Raw genomic sequence first — 18,157 nt, 5'->3', positions numbered from 1 at the left:
ACGCCTGGGATCTGTCATTCATCTTTTGTCGTTGGCTACAACCTTGATACTTCAGACCTGATCTCAAACGACACGTTTTGAATCTGGGAATGTGATTATGTGGCAGAATTGTTGAGACGATACAGTAGTATTTCCAGAAAAATTAAGGAGTAGTTGTGTTTTGACACCCGAGGACCCTAGCGACTAAGTCAGCAATATACGCACTGCTCACCCAACCTACACATACTAAATAGGACTCCATCGCGAAGCACAATACACTTCTACGATTGTAACCGTATTTTCCTTTGCAGAGGTGCTGCCCGAAATAGTGCGTACAGACTGCGCAAAGTGCACTGAGACACAGCACAAGAAGATCGGAGGTTTCTTCGGAGAGGTCTCGCGCCGCCACCCAGACCTCATGAAGAAGCTGCTGGACAAGTACGACCCATCTGGAGAATACAGGAAGAAGTACGCCAAGTCCTGGGCCGAGTACAGCATCCACCACTAATCCCCATCATCCCTTGTAACTCTTATATTCAATAAATCTGTCACCGACCCTATAACGTAAAAGTTCATTTCGACCTACCCACAAACACGGAAATACATGGAGCTCCTGAACTCGTTTGTTCTGTGAACACAGGAATGATCTGCTTTCACATCAGTGATGAAGCAACATTTCATTTTAAAATCAGCGTCATTTGCAGTTATTGCTCTCAAGAACCAGAAGTCAATCGTTCAGCATGAAGGAGACTAGCCATAAGTGCTTTCATTAATTTTTGATGACAAGGTTTACCATGTATTCATTTTGAGGACACACACAGTAACTGGAAAGATAGTCATGGAGTGCCACAGCCGTAGGTTTTTCAACAAATTTAAGAAGACACCAGTGATGTCGTATGCGAACAACAGGCAGCCTGAAACTTCCTGGCTGATTAAACCTGTGTGCCGGACCGGGACTCGAACTTGGGACCTTTGCCTTTCGCAGGCAAGTGTTTTACCAACTGTGATATCCAAGCACGACTCACGCCCGATCCTCACAGTAGGAGGCGAGGTACTGGCGGAAGTAAAGCTGTGAGGATGCGGCGTGAGTCGTGCTTGGGTAGCCCTGTTGGCTGGACCACGCATTTGACCGAGTTGACCACCATTTCCTGCACGCTGTCTTACAGAAGATGGGACTGTCCTCAATATCGGCAGGTGTGGTTCTCCCTCTCATCCACGGAGCCCCTTCCACAGTTCTCGTCAATGGCTACCGTTCACCACCGTTCACTATAGAGCGTTCAGTGCGACAAGGATGCCCTATCAGCCTTTCTCTTCGCTGTCGCCCTCGAGCCTGCACTTCATGGTCTACGACAGCGTTTGGAGGGCATTCGCCTCCGCGATGTACATTTTAAATGTTGTGCCTATGCGGACGATGTAGTATTCTTGGGGAGGTCCGCAGAAGATACATGTACGGCCATCGGGTGGCTTCATCAATACGTATAGGTGGCCGGGAGCCGTATCAATCTGCGAAAGTCGCGCTGCATGGATGTGGACAGAGGACTACAAACGAGTACGCCAGTGCCCATTACCAGAGTCCCGGCGATGAAGTGTTTGGGAGTGACCTTCCATGGGAACGTGCAGCGTACAGCAGCATACACGTATTGCAGACTACTTAATGTTATACGCACGCAAGTTCGCCTCCATAACTTTCGAACACTTGACTTGATCATGCGTGTACATTTTGTCAACGTGTACCTCGCTCCGAAACTTAATCATTACACACACGTTCTCCCGACGGCTGCTACGGTCGCTGCCAAGTTCCAGGCGGCCTTCGGTCATTTCGTCAGTGAGGGTAGGGTGTTCAAGAACCGTTACGACACGCTAACGTTGCCCACCCATGTAAGCGGCATTGGATTGATAAACGTGCACAACAGGGCGCGCGCTCTCTTCCTGCGGACGATGCATCGCCTACGTACTTCAGACGTGGCTACCCTCCCTCGTACACTAGTTCAGGAGGTGGTGCCTCAATCCATCCGTCCGCCGATTCCTGTTGGACATATCACGCCAGCACTGTGTCACATTCGCACCTGTCTGGTCGACATGAGCTATCTGTTGGATGTCTTGCCGACCACGCGGGATCCTAACACCAAGGACTTCTACCGCTACTTTCAACGATTGCTGCATGCTAATTTCGTTGAACGCCGACATCCGACGCTTGGCTGGAGACGGGTGTGGAGTAACATACACTCCCCTTTCCTTCCCACCACGGTCAGGGCGCTGTGGTATGTGATAACGATGGAAAAATTCCCCACCCGACAACGTTTACACATGATCCATCTTGCCGAGGATCCTCTCTGCCCCAGATGCGCCGCTGTCGACACCAACATTCACCATTTCATTTGTGGTACGGCTGCCGACTGCTGGCTCCTCACACGGCCTATGTTGGCTTTGTCGTTACGGCGGACGCCTCAGTCCGTAGGGCCCGCCCACCGAGCTGATCCATCCCGACGTCATTTACTTCCCTGCTACTCGTCATAACGCCACGGTGTGGGTTAAGGATATATCACTGTCATACTTTTTTAATGAGAGCGTTGCCGGGGTGTTAGATTTCTGGAATTATTTAACGAGTAACTACACAATTTTACGGCGTAATGCGTCGTATGGTACGCTACCCGGTGTGAGAAGAGAATTATAGGTTGTTTCACCCTCGCTGAGTGAAGCATGGAAGGTACCCATTTACTTCTTCGATTCCCACGGCACTATATTCACCCGAATGCAACCATCTGCCACAACAGATGCACAGAACCCCATAACAGAATTTCCTATGTCAGCTCAAATACTTCTTGCTCATGGTTGTTTACAATACTTTTAACAAAATTTGTCTAGGCAATAACAATAATATTCTATTAACTACAGATCACAAAAGCCACTAATACACGTGTATACTATTAATGTAGTAACGTAATGAAGTTAAACTAACGTTAAGTATCAAAACATGTATACCTGAAGAAATTAGGCCTATGATCGTGTATGCAAGATACGTACTTCCCGCGTTCTTAGAGGAAATAAAAGATAGAACTTAAAACCTTTAATTCTCCGAGTAGATACGGTACTACTAAATATATGTGTAATGGAAACAACCTAAATTCTTCGGTTAATACTTAATGTAGTACATCTTATAATTCTGCCCGTAATCATGTTGTTTTCAAACATTTATACGTCCTCGTAACAAAGTTAACCAGTAAAACATGGCCCACTATTTACTTCAACAATGTTCCATTAAGTTCTTAACTTGATGTTTCCCCATAAGAAGACGTAGCAGCTTGTTTGGTACCTAAGATTTTCTTTAATGGCATAGTTTCTTCTGCAGTATACTCAATTAGCCAAATGGCTATGGTTTAAAACGCCTGGGATCTGTCATTCATCTTTTGTCGTTGGCTACAGCCTTGATACTTCAGACCTGATGTCAAACGACACGTTTTGATTCCGGGAATGTGATTATGTGGCAGAATGCAGGACATCCCGCCGTCCGGCTGCTGTGGACAACCCCCGACGGAAAAAAAGAAAAATAGAACAACAACAAAAATTACAAATATCTTAATGAGAACAAAACGAGCAACAAATAGAATATAATAAAGTATTGTACCATTTCCTTTCTTCTTTTCTTTTTTTAAAATAAAATGTTCAGAGGCATATTTAATTTTTGTTCGCGGGCGGAATCTGAGGATGTGGTGAACGGCCTTCCTAGTTAGCTTTAGGATGAAAGTGGCGGTGGCACTAGCTTTGTTTTTGTTTTTAGGGTAGATAGGTTTTTGGAGCTTGTATGAGTGATAGGGGCCAAAGCCTGAAGTGGAAGAGGTGATTTTCTTTCTTTCCTTTTATATAAGTTGATAGAGCACTTGAGCGCCAAAGGCAAAGTTCCCGAGTTAGACTCTCACTCCGGCACACAGTTTTAATCTGCCAGTAAGTTTCATATCAGAGCACACTCCGCTGCAGAGTGAAATTCTCATTCAGTGTACCGATAGACTGCGGAGGTGGGAAACAAAAATCACAAGCCCCAACCAGGCTCGAAAACTCAAGCATTAAGAGGCCCTTAAGAAGCCAAGTTTAGCGTAGATACCTACAGTACAAACCACGCACTAGTAAATATTAAATTACGGACTTCCCAACTGCGCGCATACCAAAACAAATTAACACAGTTAAGCCCAGAACATCCCAAGGAACCTCTATGCACTGACACAATTTCAACTGACTGTACAAAATATGAGTTACAAACAGACAGGAGGCTACAGCCAAATCAAGTGAACAAAAAATTTAATTATTGAAATGCTCAGGTCTAAACTACATCAAAACTGCCATGAAACTAGTTCACCAAGTATCCAATTATAAATCAGCCACATAGGCATTACATATCCCGTTCAGAGATAATATCCAGATAGGCAGTAGACAGAGTAAATGTCAGTACTGAGAGAGGGTAAAATAACAAACACCCACATTCATCACTGATTTTCAAGGTAACAATGTCAGCGAAGCAACTCTAATGCTGGGCCGGATAACTTGAATTACTGTTCTGCACAACACAATAAATCATGGATATGAATCAGAGTTCCTGGGGCAAACAGGAAACTACAATTAAAATAACTTCATGGTCAACACACCTGCAGATATAGGGGCCAGGAAACATGTTAAAATAAAACGCAGGAAACTCACCTTCAAATATTTTCAAGAGCCCACTTCTGACAGCATGAATTCTCCATGCCTAGGATAATACTGCCGACGCCGGCCAAACCGACGACGACTTCGCAAGGCACTTGCTGGCTCGTAGTGCTCTGATCTCTTTCCAAAGACCCCTTTCCTCTCTCGTACAGTGCGCCACATCGTGCTCTAAGTGATGGCCGAAGATCAAAACAGAGGGAAAGGGTCGATATCCAGAGAGTCGCCACGGCTCAAAGATGTTCTTGTAATTTTTCTTTACTTTCGCTTATGATAAATATGTAAGCACTGATATTCTTTCACCCTGAATTTTAATCTCACTGTTGAACCTTCCTTGTACTGCTTCTCTCATGTATCCCAGCTTGGCGTGCTTCAAGGTTCGCCATACTCTGTGGAAATCAATGAGGACCGTTAGGTAGTGCGGCTAGGTTTTCGGGCGCTGCTGTCGCCGCCGCGAGCGCTGCAGCAACGACAGCCAGACAGGGCAGTTGTGATTTCTCTGCGCGGCAATATTGATCAACATACACACCGTTGTCTTGGTTCTGAATTCGCTAGTCTTCGTTTTCGATTTCCGTTTGCTCGCTGGACTCGTTGTTATTCTGTCTCGAGTCTCCGTTCTCCGCCATTATTTGTTGTTGTCGACCTGTTACTTTCTTGAAGTTCGCTTCCGATGCTCCCGGCCAGTGGGCCTACCTCCGCTGGGTCTCATGTCATTTCCGGTTTTGCCGCATTCCGGCTATATAACACGTACAGATTGAACAGTATTGGAGGAAGACTGCATCCCTGTCTAGTTCGGTCACTTCTTCCTCGCCCTTACATTCATGTTGCTCCTTCTTCGTTGTTGTTTATATCGTGTATTACCCATCTACTACCACAAGCTTCGCATCGGACATACTTTCTAGGTTTGCAGGTCGTTTGAAAGTATCTTAATTTTTGTTAAACCTAAACTCGGTCATCAACTACAAAGAAAGAAGTGCTTTTCTCGAGTCTTTACCTGATGTAAAGAAAATTTTACTCTCTAAATAACCCTAACTTTTCCTTTCAGTTGTTTAGCATACAGCTCTTCTCAACATCTTAGGGGCTTGAGCTAATTATATTCTCAAATGTATCCGTCTTTGATGTTTTTATCATTTTGTGAATGACACTCTTTCAAAAGGATGATTCTCATACATTCAAACACAGTAACTTAAATAATCCTTTGCTTGACATTTGCTCGAATAATATTAATAATTCTGTTGGAATCTCTATACCTCATGCTTTGTTTGCTTACAGGTCCTACAAAGGTCTCTCAAACTATAATTTTAGATACCCTAAATCTTAGAAATAGACATTCATTTTCTTGTCCATCACTTCAGCAGATTTCCTACCTTTCGTAGTGATATTTAAGGCTTTAAATGCTAGCGACGTACATTATCCGTGTACTGTAGTCGTGCTAAGACGTACACTGAGATGGCGAAAGTAATGAGATACCTCGTAATATAGTTTCGGGGGCGAGGATTTGCTAGTTTAGAGCAGGAACTCAACCAGTCGTTGGAAGTCCTCTGCAGAAATACTGAGCCATGCTGCCTCTATAGCCGTCCATAATAAAGGGGTTGCCAGAGATGGATTTTGTGCAACAACTGACCTGTAGATTATTTCCCATAAATGTTCGATAGGGTACATGTCGGGCGATCTGAGTGACTAAATCGTTCTCTCGAACTGTCCAAACTATTTTTCAAATCAATCGTGATCAAATGTGGCCCAACGACATGGCGCATTGACATTCACAAAAGTCCATCGTTGTTTGGGAGCATTAAGCCTATGAATGGCTGCAAATAGTATCTAAGTGGATAAAAATAACAAGATGCAAACACATCTCAAGACTAATGAGGACAACGCGCAAAGGAAGCAAGATAATTTCTGTGTGGCTAAGATGTGAATTAGGGTCTGATGGGAGGGGTACTGTGGTAGTGCATGCAGTTGCCATGACCACTGTGTATGGATGGCGCAGTAGTCAGTTCACCTGCCTAGTAAGCAAGAGACTCGGTTCGAATCCTGGTCCGGCACAAATTTTCAACTATCCAAATTGATTTAAATCAATCCCCACTCACAGCCAACGTCTGAATTCCTTTATATCTCACATCCCACACCATTATTGAGCTACCACTAGCTGGGACAGTGCATTGTTGACAATTTGGGTCCATGGCTACGTGTGGTAGCCTACCACCAGCCTATCAGCTCTTACAACTGAAATCGGGACTCATCTGACCAGTCCGTGGTTTTTCTGTCGTTTGGGTTCCATCGCTATTGTCACGAGCCCAGTAGGGCGCTCCAGGCGATGTCGTGCTGTTACCAAAGGCGCTTTACCGTCATAGCTCATAAACGCCAAACTTCGCCACGAACAGGTACGTTCATCGTGCGTCCTCCATTGATGTTTGCGATTATTTCACGCAGTGTCTATTAGCTTTGACAAATCGACGCAAACGTCGTTGCTCTCGGCCGTTAAGGCCGTCAGCACTGTCTTGTTCGTAGTCGGAGATATTGTGCCCGAAATGTATTATCGCCACAGTCTTGACACTGTGGATCTCGGAATATTGAATTCCCTAACGATTTCCAGACTGGAATGTTCCACGCGTCTAGCTCCAACTATAGTTCAATTCTTTTATCTTGGCGGCTCGCGCATGCCCGCCCAGACGCGGGAGATTGCTGCGTTGCCAGTTGCACACGACGCACGCGCCAATAGAAGCAGCGCCATAGTATAGCATAGTTCGCAAGCTTACGTTTAGGTGGGAGCGCGCATTTCATTAAGTAAAGCCACCATGGCCGCATTAACCCCTTCGCTGCTACAAAGACGTGCTCCCTGCATTCCGCGCTGTGCGCGATTTTGTCACTGCACTGCTCGCCTGTGCAGACACATCGTGTTCCGACTGCTTTGACACTCTTATCATTCGATTCCACAAAAATTATTTGGCCCAAAAATTAGATTTTTTCACATCTTCTTGACTGATACCTTCCCCCCATAAATGACAATTTTGTTTCGATTTTCAACGCAGTTATTATGCAGCATTAAATATAGTAAACCATTGCACGAAATTTTGAAGAGTTTGCAGAGGTAAAAGCCCATCGAATATACTTTCCGTATGGTCGATTTTAGTTGCCACAATGTTGAGAATGAAATGTGGACAAGATACCTAAATTTCATATAAAATTTACTGTGTAACAATATCTCATTTAAGTACCACATTGGTGTCGTATGTAATATTGAGAAATATTCCGTCTTTCGCCACTGTAACAAAAGTTTTATTTACACTGAGCACGTTTGGCTTTATTTTAAAGCACTTCAATCAATCAAAAGCAAGAAGACAAAATACATTAAACAAAACTGTGGACTTACAAAAACATTAGGACATGAATATACCGTCTATCAGCGAAGTGCTCTGAGCTATGTCAAATATAATTTTTGTGTGTGGCACACACAAACATCATTTATTTGCTAAAACACTGATCAGCCAACACAAATGTCGAATATCGTGTTACCACAGCACAAAACTACGAAAGGTGACTTGGCAATGGAGGAGACAAAATACTGTCCACTGAAGATGTTTCAAAAGAGAAAAACGCTTCTGGTCTAAATAAGTCGCTTATTACAGTTGCAGAAGAGGAATATATTTCAGTACCATTGGTAAAACTGCGACTGTGGAACAAAAACGAGAAAGAGAACATGAGTACCATTTTGTATGTGCCATACCCTTCATTGATTGAAGTGCTTTAAAATAAAGCCAAACGCGTCCAGTGTAAATAAAACTTTTATTACAGTCGCGAAAGACGGAATATTTCTCAATATTACATACGACACATAGGTGTTACTTAAACTAAATGAGATATCGTTATACAGTAAATTTTATATGAAATTTAGGTATCTTGTCCACATTTCATTCTCAACATTGTGGCTACTAAAATCGACCATACGGAAAGTATACGCTATGGACTTCTACCTCTGCAAACTCTTCAAAATTTCGTGCAATGGTTTACTACATTTAATGCTGCATAATAATTGCGTTGAACATAGAAACAAAATTAAGTCATTTATGGGGGGAAGGTATCAGTCAAGAAGACGTGTAAAAATCAAATTTTTGGGCCAAATAGTTTTTGTGAAATCGAATGATAAGCGTGTCAAAGCAGTGGGAACACCATGTGTCTGCACAGGCGAGCAGTGCAGTGATGATAAAATCGCCCACAGTGCGGAATGCGGGGAGCACGTGTCTATAGCAGCGAAAGGGTTAATGAAGAAACAAAGCACTAGAAATTTCAAAAAATTGCATTCAAACGAATATAATTCGTGAAGTAAGGCACATCAATAATGTTTTTAAATAATGAAAATATTAACCACCACACAAGGTTTGAACTCATAACCTTTCACATATAAGCCAAACATCTTAACCGTTACGCTATCACGGCTCGACTGCATGATGGATGCCAAGAGAACTATAACACCTCACGCAAAATACAGACAAACACTGTTGGTATAACTATGAATTACTCACGCTTTGTCGAAGTACAATAGGAAATAAACAATTATCGCTGTTCTTTATTGCGAGAAAGCAGTATAAAAGAAAGTCTGCTATCAAGACATTGCTTTTGTTCTGTTACCTTATTTATGACTGAACGTTTCTAAAACTGAAGACACTCGTCCATTCTCTGCACTGCAGTCGAGATCTGGCAACGTCGTTCTCTGTTCATTGGCTGACTGTGTTTTGTGACGTCAGATGCGCAGAGCGAACCTAAACTCGGCCGCCAACATAAATGACGAGCACTTTAGTCCCGCGTTCAAAGTCTGTTAATTCCCATAGGGCGGCCATAATCACGTCGGAAATCCTCTCACACTAGTCACCTGTGTACAAAAGACAACTCCTCCAATGCACAGCCCTTTTGTATCTTGTGTGCGCTGTACTACCACCATCTAACACCGTCTGTGTGTATGTGCATATCGCTACCTTATGATTCTTATTACCTCAGTGTATACTTGCATATGCGAAAGAAGCTTGAGTGTGCCAGGAGTACTAACAAATGGTATATACATTTCAATATTTTGTTAGTAAATGCCAGTGATATGGCAGTATGACAAAGAGAGAGAAAAACATGCAAAGAGCCAAAGAAATGTTTAAAAAGAAGGCGTTTGTCTATTTGAAATATGCGGCATTGAAAACGCAAGAGCCGTATGAAGATTAGAAAGCACTCATAATGAAACAAAATCACTAGTGAATTGTTATATTAAAAAGGATGGGAAATCTTTTCTAAAAATATGGATCATCTATTGGCCACAGAAACAAATTTAAAATTTGGAGGCTAATGAAGCAGAGGAAAGAATTAAACAAAATTTTGAATGTTAACGACATGAATGAGAAATCATGTGTTGAATACCGAACAGCGTCGTTTAAAGATAAGAAATTATCAGAAAAACAAAAGAAATCAGATATCGGCATACAAGTAAACGTTGGTACCACTGTTTTGCTTGCAGGGGAAGAAGAATCTGTAACTCTGCCAAAAATTTGTAATTTTCAGTGACTGGAAGGATTCCCAATGAATCAGTGTAGTATGGAGGATATCGACTAACTGAAAAATGAACCAAGTTAGTTAACAATGTTATAACTCTTATTAAAGCTCCATATGAATAGTGAACTAAACTTACTATTCTCACATACTAAAGAGGACACAAAAGAGAACCATCCAACTGCAGAAGGATTAATATGGATAATTCAGTTATTAAACACTTAACAAAGTAACAGGAATTAAAAACATTATTATAAGGCTTGCAAGGAGCAGTATGGTTGTAGACCTGGTCGGTCGTGAACAGATACAGTGTTCATCTTTAGACAGGTTGTTGTGGACATGATCATTGGAAACAAAAGACAAGCTTATCTTTGTTTTTCTGATTCTCAGAAAGATTTCCATACGAATCAGTTAGCAAATCTGGCAAACACGCTCAACAATCGTGGCATTACTTCCAACTTACTAAAAACAACTGAAGACATTTATTCCAAAACTACATCCAGGCCAAAATAGGTTCCATGTTAACTAGCTGTGTACAAGTTAATGGGTGTATTAGACGAGGTGAATCTTTGAGCACGCTAGTTTTTAATATTGTCATGGGCAATGTGATAAAGAATGTATGGGTTGGCAGTAGTTATAGGATGGAGAAATCAGAGACAGTTACGCTGGCGATGCAGTTCTGCTGGCAAATAGTGAAGGTATCCTGCAGAAATTTTCACATAAATTTTCACATACGTTTTTAGCAAACAGAACACAGCATGTTGTTCTAAATGGAGAGACGTCTACAGACGTTAAAGTAACCTCTGGCGTGCCACAGGGGTGTGTTATGGGACCCTTGCTATTTACAATATATATATAAATGTCCTAGTAGATAGTGTCGGAAGTTCTATGCGGCTTTTCGCGGATGATGCTGTAGTGTACAGAGAAGTTGCAGCATTAGAAAAATGTAGCGAAATGCAGGAAGATCTGCAGCGGATAGGCGCTTGGTGCAGGGAGTGGCAACTGACCCTTAACATAGACAAATGTAATGTATTGTGAATACATAGAAAGAAGGATCCTTTATTGTATGATTATATGATAGCGGAACAAACACTAGTAGCAGTTACTTCTGTAAAATATCTGGGAGTATGCGTGCGGAACGATTTGAAGTGGAATGATCATATAAAATTAATTGTTGGTATGGCGGGTACCAGGTTGAGATTCATTGGGAGAGTCCATAGAAAATGTAGTCCATCAAAAAAGGTGGTGGATTACAAAACACTCGTTCGATTTATACTTGAGTATTGCTCATCAGTGTGGGATCCGTAGCAGATCGTGTTAACGGAGGAGATAGAGAAGATCCAAAGAAGAGCGGCGCGTTTAGTCACAGGGTTACTTGGTAACCGTTATAGCGTTACGGAGATGTTTAGCAAACTCAAGTGGCAGATTCTGCAAGAGAGGCGCTCTGCATCGCGGTGTAGCTTGCTCGCCAGGTTTCGAGAGGGTGCGTTTCTGGATGAGGTATCGAATATATTGCTTCCCCCTACCTATACCTCCCAAGAAGATCACGAATGTAAAATAAGAGAGATTCGAGCGCGCACGGAGGCTTTCAGACAGTCGTTCTTCCCGCGAACCATACGCGACTGGAACAGAAAAGGGAGGTAATGACAGTGGCACGTAAAGTGCCCTCCGCCACACACTGATGGGTGGCTTGCGGGGTATAAATGTAGATGTAGATGTAGATGGTAGGTTTGAAGTGGCATGACAAAAGCGACGTACATATTTTGATGACGTTTCATACGGGTGAAGTGAAATTCTCTGGGAAAATGAATCACCAAACTGATACCGACAAAAGGAAAACTAAATGTGTATCCCATTACAAATAGTCGAGTGCAGTGGTTCCCAACAGGTGGTCCGCGGACCCCCAGGGCTCCGTGAGCTATGTCAGAAGGGTCCGCAAGACTCTATTAGAATAAAAATTATATTAAATATATTTCGTATGATCACAGATTTTTTGTTTTGGCTGCGCCGCCCCCTGTGGCCGAATGGTTCCAGGCGCTACAGTCTGGAAACGCGCAACCACTACTGTCGCAGGTTCGAATCCTGCCTCGGGCATGGATGTCTGTGACGTCCTTAGGTTAGTTAGGTTTAAGTAGTTCTAAGTTCTAGGGGATTGATGACCTCAGCAGTTAAGTCCCATAGTGCTCAGAGCCATTTGAACCATTTCTTGTTTTGGCTGCTTTCTGCATGAGCAAATATTCTAGGTTCCAGTTTCGGTCCGGCCCCCAGTTTAAATATGGCAGGAAGTTTAATATCAGCCGACACTCCACTGCGAAATAAACATTCATTCTGTTGGATGGTTTTTGGTGGTATGTGAAACTGCAGCAATACGTCACAACCGCGCATCCCACACGTGGTTGATGAGGTGTAAGTTGGGGTACGGGGAGGCCAGTCCATTCGCCGAATATCCTCTCGTGTCTAGAGCTCATTCACCTGCTCTGGAATGGAACGTCCTACAACAAGAGTCCTCGCCAACTTCGTGGACAACATGGGAGCACGTTGCAGGGCGTGCTTTGCCACCGTGATGGTCACATACCCTATTAAGAATCATGCCTCGCCTCTGGTAATGGCCAAGGAACATCCATAAATTCGGTAACTTTGCAGACGCACCTCTACCTGCTTGTCTGATTTCATCATCTGCTATTATCGAATCTGAGATTCATTCATACCTGCTAAGGGCGCTTGGTTGTCTCATTTGTTAATACTTCAGATGGTTATTGCTTGAAGGTACCTCTCACTGCTTTCTATGGCTTGTGGCAACAGGGTTTCTTTTGAATTACTGTCCAGTTAATTAATTGATTAATATTAGTTAATTTTCATCACTCAATTAATTGAAATGAAGCACAACGGATAATGCTCCCTGACTTAATTTCTCTCGGGTAATTAATTTAAAAAGTCGTGTGGAGAGGGCTTCCCGGCGGGTAGACCCGATCGTCCAGTGCAAGCCTTTTGAGGTGAGGCCACTTCGGTGACTTGCCCGTCGATGAGGATGAAATGATGATGATAAAGACGACACAAACACACAGTCGCTGAGCGGAAAAATTTCCAATCAAGCCAGGAATCGAAACCGGGCCCCCTGGCGGACAATTAATTAATTATCCTCCTATACCGAATACAATCAAGTACTGGGAATTTACTTTGGCTTGGATTGAGTGAAGGTTTCCCTCACATCAATAGCAACAGAGGGATCTTGATGTGGAGAGATTATCCCCCAAGTTGACAGTCATATCATAGTTACCTCTCCCCTCCACATTAGGACTTCTACATAAGACTATAGATAATAATTACTAGTGGGGATTCATCTTCGTCTCCTAGTGCTAATATAAGATCGTCACACCGTTAGGTAGCATGAATATTTATATAACGGAATAGATCTCGCCTCACAACACACAATTCTGACTGTCATTCAAGATTTATTAACTACTAGCTGTTGAGAGCCAAGCATTTGGTATCAGCTGAGTCAGTTCTGACCATCAGATCTTATAATAACGTACTGCACTCAAAAGTTATCGTGCTGTTTGGATTATTAAGGAATGGATCAAAAATGGTTCAAATGGCTCTGAGCACTATGGGACTTAACATCAATGGTCATCAGTCCCCTAGAACTTAGAACTACTTAAACCTAACTAACCTAACCTAAGGACAGCACACAACACCCAGCCATCAGGAAGCAGAGGAAATCCCTGACCCCGCCGGGAATCGAACCCGGGAATCCGGGCGTGGGAAGCGAGAACTCTACCGCACGACCACGAGGTGCGGGCGAATGCATCAGTGAATGGAAATCTACCCTTGATTATATTAGCAACGAACTGAGTGAAATTTAAACTTGGTAATCATTTCAGAGAAAGTATTCAAACATGAACTGACTATACGATAACTCTCGTTATTTATGCTAAATATAATGAACTGAAATTATCGAAATTGCGTTAAATGTGCGTTATGCTCTTAGAGAATTTATAATGGCGGACTACCGATTTTAACTTACACAAGCATTACAGAATTCTTAGCTCAGAAACCACCATGGTTTTTTTTTAAATTAAATTAAAATTCGGCGCCTCAAAATTCGAGGACAGTTTACCAAACAATGATTGCACACCCAGGCTATTGTGGCATCGATGTTCTGTGATGTAATACAGCATCCTGAAGCTCTCTACAGTGCACAAAACACAGTCACGCAAGGCATAACACGTAGTACTGTCACCCCACACTATGAAAACATGAAAAACAATCACCATCAATAAACATACACTCGCGGAGCTGCTGTTTTGCTTAGCAATATCTGAACATTAATAAAAAAACATACACAAATGATTACTGGCCACTGAGAACTGGTCCACTAACTTGGTGCAAAACATGTGTTGCAAAGCAATTAACAAAAGAGAGAGAGAGAGAGAGAGAGAGAGAGAGAGAGAGAGAGAGAGAGAGAGAGAGTGAGAGAGGGTGGATGGGAGGGGGAGAGAAACACCAAATCGAAAAAATTACACTGCAAAATTATTTCATATCAGAATATATCCCATCTAACAACTGTTTAGCAAACACTCTTACAAAATTACCAGATTTCTCATAGTCTCCGTTACCTTGGTGTTCCAGTCACAAAGGAAACTCACGAAATGTTAGAACTGATCCTGTTAAACTGTTATGATTAGCTTTCGACCTATATAGCTATTACGAGTGGTTGTAGTACCCCGTCAAACTTTGAAATTTTATGTCTTATGGCTCCTTTACGTTTTCAGTATGAAATGAGCTGAGTACCGACTGAAATCTTTCATCATGTCCATAGAACTGAGTAATTCTATTCGTTCCCTTAACTGAAGAAAACTTAACACAATTGTTTCGCGCTGAGAGGCAGCACTACACCCGAACTGCTGTAGATACAATACTATAATTATCAAAATTATCCAAAATATGAAAATTACAACATCTTCTAGCATTTCCCTATCTGTGTTGGCTTTCTTTAATACGTTTCGACTATGATCAAAGACAATATAGCTAATTTTTCATCCAGTTTTTCTTACCATACCAGTACACTCGACGACGAGACATCCGCGCTGTAGTCCATCGAACTACACAGTGCCTAAAAGGGCGCACCCAGGGACGAACGTCTTTCAGTTTGAATCTCTGGGGGTGGAGGGGGTGGTGAAAGTTTCTCTTTGGCGGAGTTGTCTGACCATCGTTACAATGTGAATACCTCTGCTATCCTCATTGTTCAACCTTGCTCACATATTTCTCTTCGGAAAACTACCACCCTCTATTCGTCTGTGGTTAGTTCTATCTATTCCACATCACAAACACTCATAGTTTCATTCACTCACTTTCACGTGAACGTAAGGATAAGGAATTAGTAAACTAAAACACAATTTAACAGTATTTTCACATCCAAATAATCATTGTTTGAGCGAATTATCTCACGTAGCTTCTCTGTATGCTACCACAATATATTTTACATTAACACACGTCAATATGTAGAAGTCCAGTCAAACGAAATCCACCGTTTACTGGAAATGCAATGAAAATTAAGGAGGACATCGAAATAAAAGTCAAATTTGTGAGGTGTGATCTGCCACAAATGTCAACTGCTGAGAAACGACTAAAGTTTCCTGTTTGAGAAACTGAAAATGTGAGAAATTGTACATACGTATGCAAGCGAATGAACAGTGAAATTTATGAACAAAACATAAGTGCTTTCTAGGAATTTCTGGTGTACACATCTGATTTACTTACGCAAATATGCTATTGGTAAATGAAGAATCCTGGTGAATTGCAGAGAGCGCTAACCTGTGTAGAGAAATACTACTGAAATTTTAAGGGAAGCATAAAGATGTTTCGTATTGGCAGATAATCTGTAAGCAAGATTTTTGCTACCATGCCACGGTCTGCGAGCTGGTAGTCCATGCTGCTGCAAACGTGGTAAAACTATTCGTGCAGATGGTTGTTGTCTTGCAAATGTCCCCATCTGTTGACTCAGGGATTGAGACACGGCTGCACGATCCGTTACAGCAATGCGGATAAGATGCCTGCCATCTCGACTGCTAGTGATACGAGGCCATTGGGATCCAGCACGGAGTTCCGTATTACCCTCCTGAACCCCCCGATTCCATATTCAGCTAATAGTCATTGGATCTCTACCAATGTGAGCAGCATTGTCGCGATACGATAAACCGCTGGCGCGATAGGCTACAATCCGACCTTTATAAAAGTCGGAAACGTGATGGTACGCATTTCTCTTCCTTACACGAGGCATCACATCAACGTTTCACCAGGCAACGCCGGTCAATCGTCGCTTGTGTATAAGAAATAGGTTGGAAACCTTCCTCATGTCAGCACGTTGTAGGTGTTACCACCGGCGCCAACCTTGTGTGAATGCTTTGAAAAGCTAATCACTTGCATATCTCAGCATCTTCGTCCTGTCGGTTAGATTTCGCGTCTGTGGCACGACATCTTCGTGGTGTAGCAATTTTACTGGCCAGTAGTGTAGTAAACATTTTGCAATAGATATGCAAGCGGATGAACGAAGCCAGGTGGAGTGGACGTCATACTATAATTTAGACGGAATTACAAAACTCTGTGGGAACGCAAGAGATCGTCACTCTGGTTCATACGTCATGGAGGCAAAGCCTGCTGAATGAAACATCTGCTAGTCACTGGTAATAAATAGTAAACTACGGAAAACAAGAACTTATAGACCGACTGTAATGCGGTAATTAAGTATCGTATGGCACATAAGACCATTTTTCGCACCGTTTGCCAAACTTGTAAATCTTGGCTGCACAACCCACACCATGGTTCACACTCTGCGCTAACGGAGTGTCCTCTTTGTCCATTGTGAACTATGTCGCATTTAAACGTGTCAACTAATTATATGTTTCTCATAATTAATATAAGCGCTACCGGCCTCTTTTTCAAATTAAATTTTTACAATGACCGAACGGCTATAGAGTTCGCCTCTTTCGCACCGAGAAGAGTTGCTCAGTATGACTGGAAGATATTCTGTGCATCAAACATTTTTCCTCTACATATTGGTAGCTGTCCATGGGTAAGTGGCATCAGATGTCCACACACAGCTGAGTTAATTTGCGTGTATTAGAGGTGGTGTGTAGTGGGCGCGGACCTGGAGCCCGATGTGGTCCCACATGTGTTCCATCGGGTTCAGACAAGGAGATTTTGGTGGACGGACATCACTATAGCACGATTCTGACGTTGTGACTCGGATATTTGCCCTGCTGGCAGATCTCATCCCCGTCAGAGAAGACTAGCATGAAGCGATGCAGGTGGCCTGCAATAATGCTCAAGTATTACACATTTTTCATTATGGTTTCTATAACTACAAGTCCCACGGAAGTCCAAGTGACATCTCCCGTAGCATAAATACCAAGCCCGTAGCCGTAAATAGAAATATTAAGAAAGGTAGGAAGATTTTTCTGTTTAGCGAAAGTGACAAAAAGCAGATTACAGAGCACCTGACGGCTCAACACAAAAGTTTTGTTTAAAGTACAGATAGTGTTGAGGATCAGTGGACAAAGTTCAAAACCATCGTACAATATGCGTTATATGAGTATGTGCCAAGCAAGATCATAAGAGATGGAAAGGAGCCACCGTGGTACAACAACCGAGTTAGGAAACTGCTGCGGAAGCAAAGGGAACTTCACAGCAAACATAAACATAGCCAAAGCCTTGCAGACAAACAAAAATTACGCGAAGCGAAATGTAGTGTGAGGAGGGCTATGCGAGAGCCTTTCAATGAATTCGAAAGTAAAGTTCTATGTACTGACTTGGCAGAAAATCCTAAGAAATTTTGGTCTTATGTCAAAGCGGTAGGTGGATCAAAACAAAATGTCCAGACACTCTGTGACCAACATATTACTGAAACAGAGGATGACAGACTAAAGGCCGAAATACTAAACGTCTTTTTCCAAAGCTG

The 18,157-nt window shown here is 42.6% G+C and overlaps 1 protein-coding gene across 1 annotated transcript in view; it reads left to right on the top strand.

The window, feature by feature from the left end:
- The window catches only part of LOC124616442, a 164,814-nt gene that overhangs the window by 12,080 nt on the left and 134,577 nt on the right, over positions 1–18,157 (top strand). The window contains exon 2 of the mRNA XM_047144750.1: positions 293–468. Within this exon, the coding sequence (XP_047000706.1) occupies positions 293–468 (176 nt within the window). The remainder of the gene's footprint in view (positions 1–292; positions 469–18,157) is intronic.

The sequence above is a fragment of the Schistocerca americana genome, chromosome 5, assembly GCF_021461395.2.
Source record: "Schistocerca americana isolate TAMUIC-IGC-003095 chromosome 5, iqSchAmer2.1, whole genome shotgun sequence".
In the NCBI taxonomy this organism is placed as follows: Eukaryota; Metazoa; Arthropoda; class Insecta; order Orthoptera; family Acrididae; genus Schistocerca; species Schistocerca americana.
The sequence above is the reverse complement of the archived record's forward strand: the minus strand, read 5'-3'. Positions and strand labels throughout refer to the sequence as shown.